Source organism: Erythranthe guttata, chromosome 8, assembly GCF_056151865.1.
Source record: "Erythranthe guttata isolate IM_541 chromosome 8, IM_541, whole genome shotgun sequence".
Taxonomy (NCBI): Eukaryota; Viridiplantae; Streptophyta; class Magnoliopsida; order Lamiales; family Phrymaceae; genus Erythranthe; species Erythranthe guttata.
This window is the reverse complement of record NC_142540.1, coordinates 22,301,388-22,326,595: the sequence shown is the minus strand read 5'-3', so window position 1 is coordinate 22,326,595 and position 25,208 is coordinate 22,301,388. Positions and strand designations below refer to the sequence as shown.

Sequence of the window (25,208 nt, the reverse complement as noted above, 5' to 3'; positions counted from 1 at the left end):
CATATCATCAACCCTTAAGTAACAATTTTGGATACAAGGCAAACAAGGTCTACAAGAATAAATATTCCAAGAAACACAAAATTCAATTACTGAATTAAACAAGGGTCACAATCAGAACATCTCCAAATCGAATAAAAATTACGGAACCAAGAAAAAAAAAAAAAAAAAAAGAAAAAAAAGAAATCACTCGTAACATTCCAACGGGACGACCATCCATCTGTCAAAGACAATTATTCAAAATAATCGAAATCCATATTCACATACACTCCAATGAGGATTGCCCCCAAAGGAACAACTACCAAGAACAAAGGAGAAAAGGAGACCTTCGAACCTGTACAAAGAAATCATCGAGGCAGAAAAAGTCGAATTCTTCCGCCAATCTACAAATTCATCGGTTGCAAAATTCCACCTTCCCATAATCAGTCGCTTCATCACGAAACCCATCTCGTTTCCCCCCATCGTCACTTAAATAAAATATTTCGAATTCTCTGCCAAAATCAACGCATTAGGCCATAAATAGGGAAAATGGGGTTTTCCTACCTGGCTCCAAATCTCGGAACTTTATTCTTTTTAGGTTCACTTCAAACTGAAAAAAATACATGCATCGTTTCGTTTAAATGAATGAAGTAACACGACTGATTCTTCTAGGAGAGCTGATAGTATCAAGATCAGGTTCTTCGTCAGACGAGAAAGGAGAATCAGTAGCTTCGGCAAGAGACTCGAGCATTGTTATAACTTCGGATGAGTCGTCTAGATAATATTTGGCTTTGCTCGGTTTCTGGCCGACAGTGCATGCGAATACTTCGGTGTTGTACGAGAGAACACGTCTCGACACTGCAGAACCGATTAATTCAAACATGTCCTCGTCAGATCTGTCGTCACCGACGCAAAGAACGAAATCGGCCAGTTTCCCTTTCTCTGTCATTGATGTGAAAATCTTTTCAGCAACTATTCCTTTGTTAACACCCTGAATCAAAAAAAAAAAAAGACATTAAATTTGATGTATAAATACATATCTACGAAACACAAAATCTGAGAGAGCATGTGAAAACAAACTCCAATTTCAAAAGGGATAACTGTAAACAAAAGATGAAGAGTGAGCAAGGAGACGACTTCAATAAGTTTAAGAGAAGCATAGTAATAAGAATGTGAGGCGTCTTTTTGCATCAAGGGAAATCAGACGAAATTGGATCAGAAATTCACACATCCGTAAAAATTTCAAATTTCAATCCAAAAAATTAGAAATAAAATTCAGAAATTGAATTTTTCGAAATATTTTCGAAAATTAAAATCGGAACGAAATCTAATATGTAACCCAATTCCGTTCCAAAAAAATCGGAAATCAAAACCTCTAAATTTGGAACGAAAAATGTGGTAAAATAGATTGCTTCGATTAGGGAGATTTTCGATTTTTTTTTTAATTTTTAATTTTTTTTTCTTTGCTTTTGCTTCTCCGTTGATTTCCAAAATCGATGAACCAAACAGAGGCGAAAATAGAGAAAGGCAATGAAAGAGACGAAAGCTAATTAGAGACGTGCCTGAGGTTTGACTTCTACAATAAACTGTCCGCTCTTGACAGCAACAGGCTCGTTAGCTAAAACACTTTCGAGGTGATCCAACATTTCCTTTGCTTGTGAAAAACCGAAGCCCGGGTCCGCATCATGATAATGCCATACTAAAGCACTTTCCTTTCTCTCTATTCCAGAACCATCAGTTGCCTCTGTGTATGATTCCATTACAGGTTCCGCCATTTGCATCCACCCGAACTCAGAACTCTGGCTGTATGTTTCCCATTCTTCAACTTGCGGCCACCTGTCCCATAATTTAGCAAATTAATACAATAGAACTAGCTAAGAACGAAGAATAAAAAAAATAAATAAAAAAAAAAAAAAAAAGATAGGAAGTAGAAAGAAAACGAGACATTAAAGTGGGAACTCAAGTATAACTAACAGTAATGCGGATGATCATGTTTCCGAACGGGGAATTTAAATTTCGCATTAACCTAAAGATGCTACAGTGTTTTTAGATTCCTTACGAAAGATCTCCACGTAAATCTTCATAACCTGGATATCCAATCTGCTATTTACAGTAGACTCTACTAGCAAACATCATATGAACTTAAAAAGAGACTCGAAATACGACCACTACACTCGACAGTAGAAACTAACCGAGCCACTCAGATATCAGGAGAACTAGAACTTCAGATCATCATGTATTTATTACAAAGTCCCATTAATATATTTCAGATCGAACAGAGTATTCTTTGATAACAAGTCATGGAGGTAAGAGTTACTTAGATACAGGTACACAACCGTTTGACATCCTATTGCAATCACAATAACCAACACTAGCCTTTATTTTACTACATTTTCAAGGTATACAAAGATCGAAATGTCGGCTTTTTATTCGATAAAGCAAGCCACAAAGCCATGTTTTCTGTTTCTTTTCCCGAGTTGTATGTCCCAAAAAAAATCAAGTTTATAAATCTAATACAGTAACAGTAATCGAACAATATAAACAATAAAAAGCGAGATGAAAATACTCCAGACTGACTAAGATAACATAACAAGGCATACAATAAAGCAAACATACCTTAAGAAGTAGCCGTGTTCGGCAGCAAGACCCAACCTATTGCAAGGAAGAAACCACTTGCTTAAGCTATCCCGACCTCTCCCACTCACCATAAAAACTACATTTTTCGGATCACCGCAAAGCTTGTTCAACAGAGAGATAACTTGAGCGCTCGGCGTCCTAATAATCGAGTTCTGAGGCATAAGTGTGCCGTCGTAGTCCAACAATATAGCCCTGCTTTTCGCCCGAACGTAAGCAGACACAATTTCATCTATCGAAAGCTTTCTAAAATTAGGATCAAGCGCCACAACCCTAAACCCGAACCCAAGACCGATACCCCAGCATCTTTTCCTAAAATGATCGGCGCAAGTTCTCTCCATATCTTGCAAGAAGCTTCTAGACCAGAAAGCAACGTTATGCGTGCTGACATAACGGTAATGCTTTTCATGCCTTAGCTCCTTTTCAGATTCAGCCATTGAAATAGCTTCATTCATTGCCTCCGAGGTCGACTCGACGTTCCATGGATTGACACGGATTGCGCCACTCAAAGAAGGAGAACACCCGATGAACTCAGAAACAACCAGCATGCTCTTCTTGGGTCCAACTGAATCTGACCCTGTTTCTGCACCAGATACGCCTTCTCTGCACACAATGTATTCGTAAGGAGTTAAGTTCATTCCATCACGCACAGCTGTCACCACGACGCACTCGGCGATAGTGTAATACGCCATTCTTTCACTTATTGTTAAAGGTCTGTGAATAAATACTACAGGTTCGTATCCGGGACTTCCGAGATCCTTGTTAATTCTCTTAACGCTCTCCTCGATTTCGGCTTGTATTTCCTCCAAGTCGATACCATTCCCTCGAGCGGGATTCGCAATCTGTACGAGCACAGCCCTTCCTCTCCAATTCGGATGTATCTTCAGCATGTGCTCCATAGCTAAAAGCTTCAAATTGATGCCTTTGAATATGTCCATGTCATCAACTCCGAGAAGCACAGTCTTCCCTTCAAACTGTCGTTTTAGCTCCTCAACTTTAAGCTCTTTATCCGCCTGTCTTATTACCGACTCAATATGGCCCAAATGTATACCGACGGGCATAATCTTTATCCCTACTGTTCTTCCGTAATAGTCCAATCCGATGTATCCCCTTTTCGACTGATACTCCAAGCCCAACATCCGACTGCAGCACGAGAGGAAATGTCGAGCGTAATCGAAGGTGTGAAAACCGATAAGATCGGCATTGAGAAGAGCCTTGAGGATTTCTTCTCTAACAGGCAATGACCTGTACAACTCGGACGAAGGAAACGGGCTGTGAAGGAAAAACCCCATTCTTAAACGGACAAAGCGCCTTCTCAAAAACGTCGGCAGAACCATCAAGTGATAATCGTGAATCCAGACAAAATCGTCCTCCGGGTTTAGTACTTCGATAACTTTCTGCGAGAACATCTTATTCGCAGATACATACGCTTCCCACATGGACCGGTCGAATCTACCTCCGTGATCGGCCGAAAACGGCAGCATGTAGTGGAAAAGTGGCCACAACTGCTTCTTGCAGAAGCCATGATAATATTTTTCTAAAATATTCGGAGGTAAAAAGGCGGCGACACATTTAAATTTCTCCAAAAGAAAGCTTGCTACATCGTCCTGTTCAATAGGATCAACGTCAACAGGCAAAGACCCAACGTATAAAACCTCCATCTCCTCGGGAAATCCGTCTTTAATACGTAGAAGCAAGGAATCTTCGTTCCAGCTAAAAGTCCATCCTTTATTATCGGGCCTTCGTTTTGCTTTCAAAGGCAGAAGATTTGCGACAACGATAATCCTATCGCCAGCAACTGTAGATGGGTTTTCAGAAGTAACGCTGCTAGCTTGTTCGTCGTCCAGCTCGAGAATATTCCCCGGTACAGTCATCACCCTAGGGAATCTTTTCCGTTCCTTCTCCCTACCCGTTAGCGGGAAATTCCCAGATGCTAAATCCAAAAGATTGGTATAAGATCTTGACATCATCTTTACAAGCTTTTCTTAAATCACTCCTCGCAAAGTTTTTTGAAAAATAAAATAAAAATTAAATCTTTAGATCTCACAAATCGGAAACCCAATCCCCAATTTTCTCTTCGCCTCTTCAATTAAGTCACTCCCAAATCAGCTGCATTCAATTAAAATATAATCAATTATTCCGCGAAAAAACTGTTAATAAATCCAAACAGAACATATAAATACGCAATCGGAATGCCCTAATTTGAATCGAAGAACATAAAAATGCAGCAAAAAACAAGAAATTAACCTTAAGCAAGCCGGGAAATGATCGAGCGAATAGTAAAATAAGGAAATTTTGTAAAGAACCCTAGTTTGGGAGAGATCTTAACAAAGAAGAAATCTGAAGTTTGAAAACTGACCTCATCGAGTCAATTTAAATTGGGGCGTCGGTTGATTGAAAGAGTTGATCTTGAGCGTGCAATCGTGAAAGGGGATTCTAGGGTTTGACCCAGAAAAAAATAATTATAATTATAATTATAATTAAAAAAAAAAAATGTATAATCTGAGCTGCTTTTGATATCGGCGAACTTAGGAATGGACGATCGCTGGCAACAAGTAAACAAGAAAAGTCATGGATATGAATATCCAAAGGGGAATAAATAAATTAAATTAAATATAATTAGGGCAAGAAATTGAAATAGAATAATATTTTGTGTGAAAAATGAAAACGTGCCAACAGATAAAAGAATCACTATTTGTTCGACTTTTAGAGCGGTGTTTGGCGTCTCTTAGTCTCATCGTGGGGGTCGGGTCTTTCTACGCGTCTTTTTTTATTATTTTTTATTATTTCCACTATTCATTTTCTTTTTATCGGATAATTACACAAATTCATAAGCTTATAATTCGATTTACGGATCGATCCATAGAGAATTTTTATAGATTATACTTTCTAATTTGTGTACACTACAAATAAACAGTTATCACTTTATTTTTTGAATTTTTCTTCTAAAATACTTTTTTCCAACACATTCGTCTCAAAATATAGTGTAAATTACACCCACACCCCTGAGGTATGCTAAAATAATTTTGAGGTTTCCGTGATATCGATAAATACACTCAACCCCCCTGAAACATAGTTAGAAACTCTAATGGGATAATGTATTGAATACGTTGTTTCGATAGAGTTCTAAGGGACTATTAGTTTCAGAAAGCGGTGGAGACACAAAGAGTTATGGGTGATTTAAGAAATGTTATGGGAACCATGTCACCCCCTAACTCTATATTGTCTCCACCACTAGCTAAAAGTAATAGTCCATTAGAACCCTAACGGAATAACGTATCCAATTTATCCCATTAGAGTTTCTAACTATGTTTCAGGGGTGAATGTAATTATCGATACTACATGGACCTTAAAGTTATTTTAGCATACCTCAGGGGTGTGGGTGTAATTTACCCCAAAAATATAAATAAACATTACTCTATTTTCAAAATTTATGTTTCCAAAATAAAATGAAAATAACTCCCAAAATTATACCAAATAGGGCTAACTACAGTTTATACCCCTAAACTATTGGGGTGGTAACACTTATCCCTGATGTTACAAAAGTAACATTTGCCTCCCCCTCGAGTGTTGCCATTAGTTTAAACGTATTCTTTTTATTGTCAAAATTTGCATGTAAATGACATAATTACCCTTCAGTACAAAACATATCATTTTAGTTTTATGTATCTTTTTAGTTTAAATACATATTTGCAAAGTATATGTTATGTAACACTTAACCTTATCTTTTTTCTTTGGGCAAATTACGGCCACCCTCTGAGGGATGATCAAATTGCGAAAAAAACCACTTTTGTTTAGGTAATTACAGTCACCCCCTCTTTTTAAATATTCTTACATAAAATTTATATAATTCGGTTATTTACCAAACCAAATAGTATATTCAGTTCGGTAAACGGTATGACATGTTGGCATACCAAAAATTCGGTTCGCTTTTACCGATTTAACGTCCCTAAATTTAGCTTTGGCACAATATCCCTTGACATTAGTGCATTATTCCCCATTTCTACAAGCCATTTCTACAAGCGAGGGGACGATGTATTGTGAGTCAATCTACAAAACAACACGGATACTAGGTCAATCACCGGGGGTTGCCCAAGCAATGTTATTGGAAAAACGGATCCCAGGAGCGCGCGATATTGTTAAATTCGAATTAGATTCAATTTTACGGTTTTAATTTTTTTGAAGCATGCTCTGCGTAATAAATTCTATATTAATGATTGCGGAATAAAAAATAATCTAGAATTATAGCGGGATTCAGATACGAACCCCAGCAACTTCTTCCATTTCAGCAACATCATGAAACACGAACGGTGTCGTCCGAAATCACAAATGGAGCTTCTCCAAAACCTACAACTGCCAAAAATATATCAGTATGCTTTTGAAATTCATGACATCGTTTTGGGATATCGGATAGACAACCCATTTAATTTGGATAATATCACTGTATACTAAAAGCCTCCAGTAACATATTCATGACAATCCAACGGTTGATGAAGTCATAACGTTCAAAACACCAAACCTACTACAAAAAAATCAATAATTTTCTTTTTCTCTCAAAACCTCCAATCTTCTATTATATATCGTGAATTAATAATGCTTCTATAAGGGTTTGTAGACCCAACCCTGATGAAAAGCCAGGGAAGCCACGGCTTTGGGCCCCCAATTTCAAACACCCCCCTCTCCCAAATATATATATATATATATATATATATATATATATATATATAGGCAAAAAAATATTATAAACTGCAAATTCTATGTGGTTTTATATGGCAGTCTCGCTACCCACCTCCAAAATAAAATCTTTAATTATAATGGGTTTATAATTTTTATCCTACTCCAACAAAAAATATTATTCATTGAAGGTTTTTTATTTTTGTCCTCCTTCATTAATGTAATTATTTAGATGCATAACATTTTTTGTCGCACTTACTGAATTTACTCACAGTTTATAATTTTTTTTTGCACCGAATGGAATTTTCTTAGGGAGAACGTAATTTGTTATAGTATATTACTTTTGTTTTGGTAGTTTAATAAACATATGGAAATTAAAATAAAAACATTAATGATTGACGAGTTGTATTAATCGTCATGTTCGACCGCAAAAAAAACTTAAAATTTTGAAGAACGAAATGCCCCTTTTTTCAGGATCGCTTAGGGCCCCCAAACTCACAGGACAAGCCCTGAAGGTTGGATTGTACTTAAATACTTCTAAATCTATAAATGAAAAACTGAGAAAGAAATGAAGACGAGAAAAATCTCTATTGGTGAAACGTGTAGTCATGTTAATTGCTAGGTGATAGAATCCCCTGTTAGAAAATTTATCGTATATGCATACGAATCCCAAGAACCAACATGCTTGAATCAACGAGAATTATACATAAACATAAACACGGAAGCGTACCTTACATCACGAAATCGGATCTTCTAATCTCCACCGGATTTGGGACAGGTCTTCCAAAGAATCCGCAGTTCCTTAATTATCTCTCTAACGATGGATTTTAGAAGAGACGGAATCGTTGCGTTTCTTTGGGGACCACGACCCTTTATATAACTGTAGAGTCCAGTTATATTATAATTGTGATTCAGCCCCATCAATAAATCACAACTAAGCCCTAATTGTCTCTACACATTAGGCCCATAATTATAGTTTAATACCCATAAGTCCAACCCAATAACCTTTATTAGATCACAATTAATTCGGACTTTCTTTAAGATAGCCATACACATTTACGTCACATATGTGAGCCCACATAATTATTGAAATAATTCCAACAATCTCCCACTTGGGCCACATATGTTATATACCTTATAAATGTGTACACCTTATGTGCTCAAAATTGCTATCATATAAAAAGGTATTCCTTACAATCTCGTCCATTGACCATACTAATATAGGACTAAAGAGGCTTTCGTCACATTGATCGTGTCTAAACCCAACAGTAATCACATATACCAATATAGCCAAATGACATAGATCAAATTATGGCGTGTAGCATGGAAATTACATATAATGTGATCTTAACATGCCTATTTCCAACTGGTCCTACTTTAAACTTTATTGAGACCAAATCTTTACATAATTGTACAAAGTGTAGCCAAATACTTTATTTCTGCAGAAAACCAAATACACAAAATTGTGTCCAAACATATCATAGAGCTACCAAAATGTATTTATATGTACACATACATACAAACTCCCACTGAACCAAAATATCCTTAAATGATATAGCACCTACATGAGCAATGCTCATGAATACCTTATGTGTTAATCCTTTAGTAAGCGGATCCGCAATTGTGGAGTTTATCTTAATATGCTCTATGTATTGTTCACTTTGTACCTTTAACAACAAAGAACTTTCACAAGCTCTTGTTGTTGTTCGAAAGTATAGCTGTTAAATATTGTCACCGTATAACTTTAATACAAATCAACATGTGCAGCCTAATGACAAGTGTTTATAGCTATATTCAAAAATAAGATGCCAAAAATTACCATAACTTAACCATCGTGAAAAGAGCTTAAAGTGTTTGCTTAACACCCATGTCAAAATAGCTCAATCACTTAGGTTTACATTAACCAAAATGGATCTATACTTTATACGCATCATAAAAATCAAAATCATGAATAAACCACACGATCTCCCAAAATATCTGATTTTGATAAATGAGCATATGTATATAACTTACATTCCCTATGATTACTGTATAACCCATTTGGCTGCTTTGCTAAATGATCCACTTCATAGGGTTATTCAAATATTTGCCTATCTTTATGCACACCTTAACCAAATGCGTACATTCTTTTATTTAAAATATTTATTGGGCATTGAATTGAGATTAAACAAGTCTCCTTTGTTGTGAGATTATCTCCCACTGATCCTTGAGCATGTATAATCATTAACTTTATTTATCTCAAAGTACATATGAGATAATTATAAGCTTAGGATTGTAACATCATTTACGGGAATTTTAATTTCCTTAATGGACTACTTTAGTTGCAATCAATATCCTTCAAATCTTTAAAATTTTATGGTTGCACTTTATTGTTCCAAAAATATTACTATTTGAGAAACATATTCCTTGTGTCCATAAATCTCTTAATATAGTCGATATGAGTGATATATTTAATGACTAAACGTACCATATATCTTTCAATATTGCCCATTTGAATTACATTTGGTCTCAATTATTTGTAACCAAAGAAATTCACACCTTATGGCATTTCGATAAGATCCTAATGTTTTGTCATTCTAAATTTCAACTCATCTTTAATGCCTTATTCTCTTAAGGTTGTTGAGTTTGCTCTCAAGTGAGTACTATTACCAAAGCTTGATTGGGAATTGTTCAACATTGTCTTATCAAAACTCTAAATCTACTTTTCAAACAATGACTAGTATAAAAAAAACATGTACATTGTCAAAAGAAGTATTAGGAATCGAATTGATTCCTCTTTAAAGACAATGTCTATAATCTAAATTTCTCCCCTCAAACTCAACATCCTTAAAAGATTTTAAATTTCCCCTTTTTAAAAATAATATATTGCAACACTTATGTTTCTCCTAAATATACCTTAGTGAAGAAGAATGACTTATCAGACTTCTTTGAATGTCCTTGAATGTTCTATTCTTAAATTTTGTACCATTTAAATTGCTTATGCAAGATTTTACCGTAAGAGACTTTTACTTAAATTATAGGTTAAATTTTGAATTATGAAATAGGCCAAGCTTAATGTTTTCAAATGAACAAACTAACCGAATTTGTTCAAGAGAAAATCTAAATCCATCTAATGATGGTACCAAATGTCTATTTCATAATTCAAAAGAAAACCTAAGAGTCCTCATAGCCTCAATCCCAAATGTCTTACATAACCTTTATAGATGTATATCTTTCAACATCAATTGAATGTTGGTTACGTGAATAACCCTTTATATACACACACTTATGTGAATAGTGTAACACATGATCTATTCACTAAATGTGTCTAGGTACAAAGTCCAAATATATTTTAGAACAATTAAAGTGAGAAACAAGCATAATTACGTTATTCGACTTACCTGAGATGTAAACTGCAATTATAATTATTTATCTTAAGGTGTACTAGTCAAATTAGCACTTAGTCTCTTCTCCCTTAACTATTTATACTTCGTGTGTACGGTCAAAGTTTTATTCTTTATGTTTTACAACAAACCTTATATTGACCGTTCACGGAGAAAAATAAATTAAGCCATATCCACTTTCAAGTCAGCGAAACCACACTAACTGAAGTGCTATAACCGAAAAATGAGATTAGACTATTACTTAATGTGCTTACTTATGTTCCTTTTCTTTATACCTTATTTAAACAATAGATATCAAAATCTAATTTGTTGCAACTTTATCGTTTTAAAATAAAACGTATCCTTACTATCTTTAAGGAACCTTCTAGTACGTAGCCCCAAATTAAACCTTATGCCCCAAAAAAAACATTTAAAATAGATGCACCTAATGATCTTAAATTTTATAATTAGAACGATGATATACTCTAGGTTCTTCTATTGTTCTATCCAAAATAAAAATAAATTAAGATCTATGCACCATAATAAATAATAAAAATATTTGTGCAGTTAAGCACAAAATGTTATAGGCAGATAATGTGTAAGCGATAAATAAATTAAGTAGAGAACGAAAATAAAATCAATATGCTCACATTATAATCCAAAGTTTGACTTTGAAAACTTTAACTAATTATGGAATACATCTCAAGATGCCTAGCACAACATTAATATCAAGCCGAGGGGACAATAATATTAACTGTAAGTGGCACTCTTGTTGTAGTAATCAAACACTGATAGTAAATCCTGTCAAATAATAAGTCCATCGAGGGATGCAACTATCATTCACATGGAGCCCAACAACCATCACATATTTATTACCACATATGCATACGTGGTTCTGCCAAATATCAACATACCGAGGGGTATAGTTAAATATTCGCATGAATTCACATACACACAATCATCTTGACAATCTCAATAAGTTAACCTACGCAGAGAGGTCACGAGGGTGGCTTCATGCTTCAATTAGTTCTTTTAAATGTCAGACAAACTTAATAACAAGTCATTAGATGTACCCAAAAAATTATTCAAAATTTTAAAAGTCATTGAACGCTAAGGCTCTAAAGACATCACCTGAGCGCTAACAGTCTGTATCCAACACTAAGGTTGCCTCACTGTATTATTTTCGAATCAAACTCAGTAATATGGTTATTCATAAAAATGAGTATTAATTAAAAACATCAAATCCATCTTTATTTTGAATTTGAGCTAAAGATAATGTGGGGCTCACAATTCAACCTTATTTAGATTTAGAGGCCAAAATAAATTTTAACCAATAAATCTACCTTTATATGGATTTAGACTTTATTAGTAACTCAATTTAGACTTAAAACAAGGATTTCGACTCAAATGCCGAATGAATCAAACCTTATTTGGTTAACTAATAACCATTATCCATATTTTGACTCAATAACGATGAAATGACAATGGATCAGAAGCTTATTAAAAATTAATTTGTATCCTTAATTTTGACCCATTACTCAAAAAATTTATGTCTAAACGGCATAAACTTTATCATCTGAAAATTCCCCAAATTAGCCTTAGAAAACCAAATTTGAAATTCAAAATGAACTTCACTTTATTGACCAAACAAAACCTCAAAAAAATTTAAAAGAATTCACATATTAGTTCTGTCCCTCAAAATAATTGAAATATTTTAAACGGCCCCAAAACCTTAAATCAACTTTTTATTCCTTAAAAATTGCCTTTGTCCCAAAACCAGAAAATCTTTCAACTTAAAGGACTGAATTGAAATTTTGAAAGAAAAGCTTTTGAGTGAAAAGGGACCTAAGATTCAGAAATACTTAATTTGAAAAATATATGACTGTTTTGGGAGAAACTTTAAAGTTGGGGACTGAAATGCAGTTTTCGAAAGCTTGAGGGCTGTAATACTGTTTTTTTTTTTTAAATCGACCCGGGCTCAAAATCAGGAAACCAAAATATGGGCCAAATTGAAACATTGCTAAATTTCTCAAACTTAAATTAGGGGACCAAATTTGAAATTACAGAAACCCTAAATCTGGGGTTAAATTGTAATTTCCCAAAACTTCATTAACCAAATATTCCTTCTTTAATCAAATCCGCCGCCACCACATACCACCGCCCACCGTCGGTGGTCTGATAAGTGATAACATAACATGCACTCAATGGACATAGAAAACCCAGGAGAATACATCGTGGGCATCCCCGCGCAGCACCTTCAACGAACCACAGCCTGATTTTCGCCGTCTCCTCGCCGGAGCCGAATGGCGAGGGAGGCGAACTGAAAAGAAGATGGTGGTGATGGGGAATTGAACTAGGTGGTCTTTAATTCACCTCTTAATTTCAGGATATCATAATTGAGATGAACAAATCTGAAAATTTTCAAACTTTAATCCGGAATGATTTCCGTACTTGGAAGTCCTTACTCAGTAAATACTAAATAGATCATCCTTAATTCTTTAGAGAAAAATTCAGATTTATTAACTAAATCATAATCCACCAAGACATTGAACCGAAAGAATTTAATTCACTTTGATTTGGAATTTTCAGATTTATACCTTAAACCTTACCTTTAATCCAAATAGATTAAACAGATAAACTATTCCGAATTTTCAACCATAAAGGTTGGACCAAAGAAATCGTAAACAACAAAACTAATACCTTACATATTCACAACTAGCCATAAGTGGAACAATGAATAAATCCACGTAATTGAATTAAACTTGACGAGAATTTTAACACATAAAATTCTCGATGATTCAAAACATGGTGGCTCTGATACCACTTGTTAGAAAATTTATCGTATATGCATACGAATCCCAAGAACCAACATGCTTGAATCAACGAGAATTATACATAAACATAAACACGGAAGCGTACCTTACATCACGAAATCGGATCTTCTAATCTCCACCGGATTTGGGACAGGTCTTCCAAAGAATCCGCAGTTCCTTAATTATCTCTCTAACGATGGATTTTAGAAGAGACGGAATCGTTGCGTTTCTTTGGGGACCACGACCCTTTATATAACTGTAGAGTCCAGTTATATTATAATTGTGATTCAGCCCCATCAATAAATCACAACTAAGCCCTAATTGTCTCTACACATTAGGCCCATAATTATAGTTTAATACCCATAAGTCCAACCCAATAACCTTTATTAGATCACAATTAATTCGGACTTTCTTTAAGATAGCCATACACATTTACGTCACATATGTGAGCCCACATAATTATTGAAATAATTCCAACATCCCCATTTATATTTTCAACCAACTCTTATATATATATATATATATATATATATATATATATATATATATATATATATATATATATGGAACTAAATAAAGTTTTACAATTAAATAAATAAGGAAACAAATTACTTCCACAAGCATTTTCTCAATTACTTAGAAAATTCATTGGACTACAATAAAGACCAAAGGAGAGAAACAGGATGTTAAACTGAATTAAAGATGAGAATGACTTCAGAATCTCGTATAGAGATCCATGGATCTCTAACGACCATCATATATATTGGCCGTAGATTTTCAAAGAAAACAAGAAAGAAAGATTTGACTCGTCGGTTCAAGTCAATAAATCTGGTCAAAGTGATTGTTACACAACGGTAATTTGATATTGGCCGTCCATATTGTTTGTAGTTTTACTTTCACGGGTTGAACCGTGCGAACCGACAACTGCCGGGCTGTTCGCCAATTCGGACTGCCGATTCACGGTCCCTAGGTGAATTGTGATTCACAGGTTGAGTTGGCCCGTGGTTCTAGATTCGGCATCCGACTTATTGTAACTCTACTTTATTACCATATACAGTTAAATCTCTATAAATTAATACAGTCGGGGCTAAGAAAATTTTATTAATTTAACAAATTATTAAATTATCGAGTTAATAGTTTAACACATTTTCACAAAAGTCCGGACTGAGAGAAACTATTATTTAATCAAGATTATTAATTTATCGACGTTCTACTGTATACAATTATGTAGGGCTGGAAAAAAAATGCCAATTACCATGTACCACGGTATACCTACCAAGAAATACGGAAAAATTACCGAAAGAACGGTTACCAATGTTTACGGTACGGTACTAGTACCGTACCATTACAATATGGTACGGTAGTGGTATTGTATTTCTAATACCACGGTAATACCGTACCGTACCGCAATTTATATTTTATAATTCGATTAAGATATTTACCTCGATATTATTTTTTGTAATTATATTTTTTACTTGGAAGCTTATGAATTGCAACAATTATTTTTACCTGAAGTTAGTGGCAGTGTATTTTTTTTTTCCGACCAAGTTGAATTTTATAGGACATATATATTATGTTAAATTGTCATGTATGTTACCTATTGCCAACTAATTTTATTGGCTGTGTTTGGTAAGCTTTTGGGCTTCCATTTCCATTTTATTTTGGGGAAAGATGTTTTGGGAGAAGAATTTGAAAATTAAATAAAGTTTGTTTGTGTTTTGGGAGGAGACAATTTGTACTGTAGCAAGTCAAATCATGTCTGAAAGGTGTTGGAAAAAGGTATTTTGGAAGAAGAATTTGAAAGATAAAGTGATTTGATTTTGTATTTTAGTGAAGACAATTTTCACTGTAGCGGTCAAATCATGTTTGTTAGAGAGAGAAATATTTGAATTTGTTTTGGGGAAGGTTTTTGAAAATAGTGTAGAAAGATAATTTTCATTTTGGGGAAAGTGTGGAATTATATTTCATGTATGAATATCTCTTTTTTACATGCATATACATGTATGTTTAGTATTAGTAAAATATTTATTGTATGTACTAATAATTACGTACAATCAAGTACTTAAGATATACTTAGTTGTTCCATTAAACCAAATTTATTTGGGTTTATATTCTTGTTTCATTGAAGCAAGTTATGTTAATTATTCATGATTATATACTCGGGCCTTCTTCGAAAATTAGATACACTAGAACTATTTTCAATTGAGATTTACATATTTGTTAGCTCATTTGTTCTTTAATCTTTGATACAATCACCACGTACGGTAGAGTACCACGTACCGATTGTAACGTACCGAAAATAACGGTATACCAAACATTGGTATACCGAACATTTTGGTACGGTAACGGTATGAAATTTTTCAATACCACAATGTACGGTAGGTACACGGTATTGAGCCAAATGTTTGGCAACCGTACCGAATCCACCCCTACAATTATGTATTAGGAAAACGTCCAACAAATGCTTAAATAAATAAAATTTATTATTTAGATTTGTTTGCAGAAAATCTCACAACGACCAAAAGTATTAAAACTATATCAATTATATATATACCATTATATTTTTGAGTCATCCCTCACAAAATTATATTTCTAATTTCATCTTGATGACTTAGAGTTGTCAACTACTTCTCTTCAATGCATGATTAAAATAATAACATTAATGCTAACTGGCATTATAATTTAATTAACCGGAGAATGACACATATGTTTATAATGTAGACTATTTCTTATCAGCCAACTAATTAGAACATAATTCTAATAATATACGCATCAAATCCACAATATATATTTGCTTTGGTTACAAAATAAATATTCTTAACCGTATCACTTCTCTCTTTTCCTTTTCTTTTTTCTCTACCAAAATCGAAGACACAAAAATAATTAAAAAAAAATAAAAAAAATATCTATATGGAAGCTGAAGAAATTCTAAAGCTCTTCGATTCGTGCTGGTTCGAACGTGGAATAATATTTAGGCCTAAACATGAACTTCCTACGAAGTTTGTCGATCAACGAACAACGGATGAAAACGAAGAGGAATCAACGAAAGTTGGTGTGCCAAATCATCGGTTCCAATCACTAAGCGATTGGAATTTAGGAATGAATATAAGCAACATATTCAAAGAAGAAGCAGAAAAATCAGCTTCACCGAGACCCGTGATCATGAAAGCGAAGCTGCAGAAGATTTTATCCGGAAAACAAATCGTCGATTTCTCCAAACAAGTTTCGGCACAAGAAAATGCTAAGGAAATCAAGAAACGGAAAAAGTGGAGAAAAGGGATCATGAAAAGAAGCTTATCGGCCCTCGAATTCGAAGAGGTAAAAGGGTTCATGGACTTGGGATTCGTGTTCGACGAAGACGACAAGAATTCGAGCCTGGTTTCAGTAATTCCAGGGCTGCAAAAAATGGGGAAAATGGCTGGTGATGATTATTATGAGGAGAAAAGTAATAATAGTCAACTACTTTCAAGGCCTTATCTTTCTGAATCATGGGGAAGTAGTAGTTTTTTTAGTGAGAGAAACAATTTGATGATGAACTGGACAGTCCCATCTGTCAAGAATGAAATCAACATGAAAGATCATCTCAGAATTTGGGCTCAGAATGTTGCATCAAATGTACGTTAAGCATTGTAAATTGCTATGATTTCTTTTTTTCTTTTTTTTTTTTTTTTTTTTTTTTTTTTTTTTTTTTTTTTGTAAATATGATTAGTTAATTTTCTCTCTTTTTTGGGTAAATTACGGTCACACCTGAGGTAAGCTCAAATTACAAAAATAAATCCTTCTGTTTGAGTAATTACAATCACCCCTCAACTATGTACGTCTTATACGTCCACCCTTACGGTGTCAAATTTACCTACTGAATGAGGGGTTTTTTCGTAAGACAGTACATATTTGAGGGTGGTTGTAATTATCAAAACATGGGGGATTTTTTCGTAATTTGGACTTACCTCAAGGGTTGGCTGTAATTTGCACATTTTTTTTGGTTTTCATTTTTTTACCTTAGATTTTGATGCATGTTTGAAATTTTTTTTATTGTGTTTTGTGTATATGTTTATGGAGAGATGATGTTTTTGGTTTGTAGGATATGATTGACAGTGTCTTTGCTTGTGACTGGGTTTAATGATAATGCCAAACCAAACTTGTAGGCAGTGGATGATGATTAAGATTTAAGTGTAAAGTGGCCCCTCATGTATTTGAAGAGCTTAACTCTATTGTCCTACCAAGTAGTTGGTTGTTTTTTCATTATCTTGGAGATGGATTAGAGCACGAATAATTAAACTATTGATCGATAACGACTTTTAGTTGGCATCTACTTGTCAAAACACAAAATTAGCATGATAGGATCGTTGAAGGAAACAAGGGCTCGTTTGGTTTCCAAAATATAATTTGTTACGGGTAACAATTGTTCCATAGGATCGGGTCTAGTAGAGTCATTAATAGCTCTTTATTGATGGCTATATATGGAGTGGTCAAGCCTTAGTCGAATGTTGTGGACACTTATATGTACGTTTAATGCTCTATAATGTTATGGCATGCTTCTTTCGTACTACCAATTTATTTTAACATAGTTAGAACCATTTGACGTCCTGCAAATGGTATTACAGCCAAGGTCACAACATTATTTTCTAAGTGGGAACAATTGTTGAGAGGGAGAGTCTTCAATGGACGACGTCCCAGGTGGGTGGAGTCACCAACTATTTCAAATTGGTGGCTCACGAGTTGGTCGATCCATAATCGAATGTTGTTATATGTGTGTTGAATGCACCATAAGTCTAGTGTAAATATCTTTCATACAAACCTTTTTCTCTTCTTGAAAGTTTGGTTCCCATAATTTATGAACAATTTATGGAGCTAGTGGGGTTAACTCAACCCATGTGAAGGAGACGGAAATTGATTCAACAAAAGTAGATAAGACAGAGGTTGATTTAAATCCAGATGGAGGAGCCGCGACTTGATTCAACCAAGCAAGGGCGTATGGAAGTTGATTTAACCTAGGCAAGGGGCGTGGAGATTTATTCAACCCATATGGATTCACCATCGGGGGAGGTTTGTGCACGTTAAGGTGGTAGTCCCTCGGGTAGACGGTTCTCCTAATCACCTCAACAACTTTGTGATCCATTGTACCTTCTCCCAGACGGCGTCATAATGATGTATCACTCACCTTGGGTAAACCAAACATGAACGTGAGGGTAGGTCACTGTCACTGCACGTGAGTAGGTGATCTGGGTCGGAGTCCCTGTCGGGTTGTAGAATGCTTGGGTCTTGAACCTGCAAAGATAAGCACACGTATACTAAGCTGGAGTTTGATCCGGCGGAAACACCCTTGACGCTCAAGTTAGATGCCTAGGCAAGCAGATGGGTGTGTAGGACAATATGAGTTCTAGGTATTAGGTGAAGGAATCCAACGTACCTTGTGAAGTGAGCCAGATGTTTATTTATAGTGTGATTAGTGGAATTCTTATTAAAGTGAAAACTCTAAGTAGGATTAGTAAATCTTAATGGAGTTGTAAGATCTTATTAATGGAATTTAGCGGTTAGATAATGATCTTGTAGATGGACCAGATATTTTAGGTGATTCAAATACTCATTGGTTTGTTGGCCGTCCCAATAATACATTTCATTATGTGAAATATGGTTTGTACTATTTTTATTAATTAACCAAATATTTTGTGGTACGATGCGATATATGGAGGGAAGCGATAGGGGAATATATTCCGATATGATAACTATGAAATAAACCAATTCATAAATTGTGGTCGGTATTTTGTATTTAAATGACGGATAAGTAAGGGGAGAAAGCTGTGATGCTTAAATTGAATCGGATATGAAACTTGACACATGATGAATTATAAAACAAAATTGTATATATATTTTCCATTTTAGTGCTTACATAATAATATACAAATTTAAAACATGAAAACGTGACAGAGACCACAAGCCAACTCACCCCAGCAAGATCATAAATTAAACAACTTATTAAATTGCATAATAAGTGCACAAGTCATATAGTAGCAGATTGGGTGTGGGTGTCATGACATGTTTCTGATTTATTTAATAAGCCTTCACCAATTAATGCAATCCCCCTCCCAAAAATTACCTAATTTTCTACCCAAATATTATTTAATAATTCCCAAACCACTCTTATAACCCCTAATAATCAACCGTTACATACCCAGCCCCGACCTCCAGCCCATGCCGCCGCGCCGCTGACGAAGCAGCCTCCCCCGCCGCCGCCGATCATAAACTCGCCGCCGCCGATGTCGTCCTCCGACGACGAGAGCCACGATACAAATTTCTACACTCCACAAGGCTCGTCTTTGAGCAACAGATTTGCTACCGACGCCGATTTTGGGTGGAGGATTGCGATGGGTCTGCTACCGGCGGCGTATGTGTGCGTGGATGGTGATGGTAATGATGGTTGTGGCGGCGGTTTTGAGTGGAGGATTGCGATGGGTCTGTTGGTGGCGGCGGTTTTGGGTGGAGGATTGCGATGGGTCTGCTGGCGGTGGCGGTTTTGGGTGGAAGTTTGCGATGGGTCTGCTGGCGGTGGCGTATGTGTGTGTGGTAGTGATGGACTGATGGTTATGGCGGCGTTTTTTGGTGGATTGTGGAGGAAGACGGCGCAGAAAAAAACATTCGCGCAGGCAGGGCAGTTAATCGACTACGTGGTTTAATCGACTATGTTCAATAGTCGATTAAGGCTTAATCGACTATGTTCAGTAGTCGATTAAGGTTAACCGACTCTAGTTGTTATTTTTTTTTTTTTTGATTTTTTGTTTATTGATTCCAATGTATAAATCAATTACCATGTTTGTATTTTTTTTAAATATAATTGATTTTGTATTTTTTTTTGTAATTGTGATTTGTTATTTTTAATAGTTAAATTTTTAATCAACTATCCATTAATAAATCTGATAGAGAAAAAAAAATAAAAAAAAATAAAAAAATTAAAAACAAAATTAGAAACAAAAAAAAAGTTAAAAACTAAAGAATTTTTTAATCGACTATGAAGCACAGTCGATTTAAGACTAATCGACTATGCTTCATAGTCGATTAAAAAAACGGAAAAAAAAAAAAAAAAAACACGGAGCGCGTGACCTAGTGATGAGGTGGCGGGCGGGGGTAAAGCTGGAAAGCATAATAGCTGAAATTGGAATTGGGCTTTTCTCAAATGGTCTAAAATATTTTGGGCCTATCCCTATTAAAAAATTTAATGGGGGGTTATGTCAAAGAGCCCTAAATGAGAATTGTAGCCCTTGAAATGAGCTTTCCAATGCCGCCAAAATCACCAAATTCGGAGTTTGTATGAGAGAGATATGCTCGAAATGGTGGACATTGTCAAAGTTGTGGCGAGATTCCTTCTTCGAGTTTGATTTGTTTCCTTATTTGCAACTTTTTCCTTTCTTTTTGATCTTTTTTCCTTCATGGACACCTAATTCTCTTTTTTCACCTATAAAACACAAAATCAATCAATTAAAGCACAAATATAATTAAATCTAAACAAAAGATCCACGTATAGTAAACGTATTAAGTGTAATATCTACACTCAACAGGAACAACCAATAGAACTAACATTCATGTATATAAAGCTCAGAATAAACTAATGAAATATAACTATCCTAATGTATAAATTAATTAGTAATTTAAAATATTGTTAATTCCTGTAATACTAATCATTCATGTCCTTAACTAAGCCAGCTGATGAATAGCTAGGTACAAATATGGGAAAATTTTACAGTTTATGTCTCGAAACATTCCGACTAAAACGATTTATGTCCTCAAAAAATTTCATTCACGAAAAACGTTCTTAAACTTGCCACTTTTTTAACAATATATGTTATGCCGTCAATTCCGTCAGTCAACTTAGATGGAAATATCACGTGTGGCGCACGTGATGTCGATATGGCCATTAAATGCCGATCTGGCTGACACCCCGAGATGATATGGCCGAAAAATTGACGTTGGGTGACATGTGTTTCTCTCCCTGTATTTCAATATTAAAATTCACAATTTGCCATTAAAATCCTCAATTTCTCATTCCCGCTATTTCCTGGAACCGAATGCAGAAACCCCACCCCCTAATTCCTCGTACGAAGCATCGAATTGTGGTTATATTCCGCAACAACAAATCGCCTACCATAATTTTGCAAAGTTCGAGCACCACATGCCACTCCACGTCATTTTTTCGAACACATCATCTTTGGGTGTCAGCCAGATCGGTATTTAATAGCCTGATCAACATCACATGCGTTGCACGTGATATTTCCGTCCAAGTTGACTGACAGAGTTGACGACAAAACATAAATTGTGAAAAACTGGCAAGTTTGATGACATATTTTGTGGATAAGAAAAATTTGAGGATATAAATTATTTTACTGGTAAAGTTTAGGGACATAAACTGTAGTTTCACATACAAATATATTAGCTAGATGTTTGTATTCCACCTTGCAGCACATGCAGTACTTTTTTATGAAACCAAATTAGATAAGAAAGGCCTTACCGTTTGTAGAGTTCCTTTAGTGGAACCCAAAAGATTAGACTTGATACTAAATTTTGTTATGTGTTAAGTTTTTACATGTAAAGTTAGGTGCACAATCAAAATTGTGATTTCAATTAAATTATTGTTGTACCTAGTAAAAAAATGCAACAATTAAAAAGTTGTTTCGAATGACGATGTAGTAAACAAGCAGTGAAATAACATAAACATCAACTCAAATGCAAAAACACGAGTTATCTATGAATTAAATCAAATGGAGAATGCATCATCGATGACGTACAAATTATTAGAGAGGGAAGCACAATAAATCATAATTTGCAAAGAAATATGCTATAAGTTTTGTCTTTGGTACGTGTTTTACCTCTAACGATTAGATCAAAGTAAGGCGTATCTCGGGCAACAGAAGAGAACCTGATTTAGAATTAATCTAAATCGTACATATTCTTCAAGAAAATAATTAGATTCATGAAAATGGCCTGCAAGGTTACAGAGTAGGTTGATTTGGGTAACTCACCATAAACCATTACTTGTGATTCTGGCAATGAGTTAATCAACATCAAATCCTTCTTGATATATGAAAGGCATTTCTTGCAAATTGATAATCTTGCTTTATTTTGGTGCTTTATGAGTGGATGGACTGAAATAGTTGTGTTTTGATTTTCAATCGTATGGTGCATCTGACCATGTTGTTTAAGAGCCACCTGTTAGAAAATTTTATCGTACATACATACGAATTCCCAAGAACCAACATGTTTGAATCAACGACAATTATACAGAAACATAAACACGGAAGCGTACCTTACATAACGGAATCGAATCTTCGAATCTCCACTGGATTTGGGACAGGTCTTCCAAAGAATCCGCAGTTCCTTAATTATCTCTCTAACGATGGATTTTAGAAGAGACGGAATGGTTGCGTTTCTTTGGGGACCACGACCCTATATATAACTGTAGAGTCCAGTTATATTATAATTGTGATTCAGCCCCATCAATAAATCACAATTAAGCCCTAATTGTCTCTACACATTAGGCCCATAATCATAGTATAATACCCATAAGTCCAACCCATTAATCTTTATTAGATCACAATTAATTTGGACTTTCTTTTAGATAGCCATACACATTTACGTTACATATGTGAGCCCACATAATTATTGAAATAATTCCAACAATCTCCCACTTGGGCCACATATGCTATATACCTTATAAATGTGTACACCTTATGAGCTCAAAATTGCTATCATATAAAAGGTATTCCTTACAATCTCGTCCATTGACCATACTAATATAGGACTAAAGAGGCTTTCGTCACATTGATCGTGTCTAAACCCAACAGTAATCACGTATACCAATATAGCCAAACGACATAGATCAAATTATGGTGTGTAGCATGGAAATTACATGTAATGTGATCTTAACATGCCTATTTCCAACTGGTCCTATTTTAAACTTTATTGAGACCAAACCTTAACATAATTGTACAAAGCGCAACCAAATACTTTATTTCAGCAGAAAACTTAATACACAACTTTGTGTCCAAACATATCATAGAGCTACCAAAATGTGTTTATATATACACACACGTACAAACTCCCACTGAACCATAATATCCTTAAATGATATAACGCCTATATGAGCAATGCTCATGAATACCTTATGCGTTAATCCTTTAGTAAGCGGATCCGCAATTGTGGAGTTTATCTTAATATGCTCTATGTACTGTTCACTTTGTACCTTTAATAACAAAAACTTTCACAAGCTCTTGTTGTTGTTCGAAAGTATAGCTGTTAAATATTGTCACCGTATAACTTTAATACAAATCAACATGTGCAGCCTAATGACAAATGTTTATAGCTATATTTAAAAATAAGATGCCAAAAAAATTTACCATAAATTCTTAACCATCGTGAAAAGAGCTTAAACTGTTTGCTTAACACTCATGTCGAAATAGCTCAATCACTTAGGTCTACATTAACCAAAATGGATCTATACTTTATACACATCATAAAAATCAAAATCATGAATAAACCACACGATCTCCCAAAATATATGATTTTGATAAATGAGCATATGTATATAACTTACATTCCCTATAGTTACTGTATAACCCATTTGGCTGCTTTGCTAAATGATCCACTTTATAGGGTTATTCAAATATCTGCCTAACTTTATGCACACCTTAACCGAATGCGTACATTCTTTTACTTCAAATATTTATCGGGCGAATTGAGACTAAACAAGTCTCCTTTGTTGTGAGATTATCTCCCACTGATCCTTGGGTATATACAATCATTAACGTTATTTATCTCAAAGTGCATATGAGATAATTAACTTAGGATTATAACATCATTAACGGGAATTTTAATTTCATTAATGGACTACTTTAGTTCACAATCAATATCCTTCAAATCTTTAAATATTAAGATTGTATGGTTGCACTTTATTGTTCCATAAATGTTACCATTTGAGAAACATATTCATTTTGTCCATAAATTTCTTAATAGAGTCGATATGAGTGAAATCTTTAAAATGACTAAACGTACCATATATCTTTCAATATTGCCCATTTGAATTACATTTGGTCTTAATTATTTGTAACCAAATAAATTCACACCTTATGGCAATTCGATAAGATCCTAATGTATTGTCATTCTAAATTCCAACTCATCTTTAATGGCTTATTCTCTTAAGGTTGTTGAGTTTTCTCTCTGTAGTGACAATTACCAAAACTTGATTTGGGGAATTGTTCAACATTGTCTTATCAAAACTCCAAATCTACTTTTCAAACAATGACAAGTATAAAAAACATGCATATTGTCAAAAGCAGTATTACGAATCAAATTGATTCATCTTTAAAGACAATGTCTTTAATCTAAATTTCTCCCCTCAAACTCAACATCCTTAAAAGATTTTAAATTTCCCCTTTTAAAAATAATATATTGCAGCACTTAATGTTTCTCCTAAATATACCTTAGTGAAGAAGAATGACTTATCATACTTCTTTGAATGTCATTGAATGTTCTATTCTTGAATTTTGTACCATTTAAATTGCTTATGCAAGATTTTACTGTAAGAGACTTTTACTTAAATTATAGGTTAAATTTTGAATTATAAAATAGACCGAGCTTAATATTTCCAAATGAACAAGCTAACCGAATTTGTACAAGAGAAAATTTAAATCCATCTAATGACGGTACCAAAGGCCTATTTCATAATTCAAAAGAAAACCTAGGAGTCCTCATAGTCTCAATC

General features: G+C 34.6%; 2 protein-coding genes across 3 annotated transcripts; one reads left to right on the top strand and one right to left on the bottom strand.

Annotated features, from left to right (window-relative positions):
* Positions 1–64: 64 nt before the first annotated feature.
* On the bottom strand, positions 65–5,336 carry LOC105965070 (putative alpha,alpha-trehalose-phosphate synthase [UDP-forming] 7). 2 transcript variants are annotated; one of them, XM_012989576.2, is made up of 4 exons: positions 4,970–5,336; positions 2,593–4,719; positions 1,539–1,812; positions 65–967 (listed from the first exon to the last, which is right to left on the bottom strand). In XM_012989576.2, the coding sequence occupies exons 2-4, from the start codon at positions 4,578–4,580 to the stop codon at positions 614–616; spliced, it is 2,616 nt and encodes an 871-aa protein (XP_012845030.2). In that variant the 5' UTR covers positions 4,581–4,719; positions 4,970–5,336; the 3' UTR covers positions 65–613. The 2 variants fall into 2 exon arrangements, with proteins under 2 accessions (XP_012845030.2, XP_012845031.2); XM_012989577.2 differs by having other exon boundaries at positions 4,858–5,287.
* A 10,948-nt stretch (positions 5,337–16,284) lies between these two features.
* Positions 16,285–17,803, top strand: LOC148768833 (uncharacterized). The gene is made up of 2 exons (XM_088822393.1): positions 16,285–17,074; positions 17,541–17,803. Exons 1-2 carry the CDS (start codon positions 16,370–16,372, stop codon positions 17,577–17,579), a joined length of 744 nt encoding a protein of 247 aa, XP_088678519.1. The 5' UTR covers positions 16,285–16,369; the 3' UTR covers positions 17,580–17,803.
* The last annotated feature ends 7,405 nt before the right edge of the window (positions 17,804–25,208 follow it).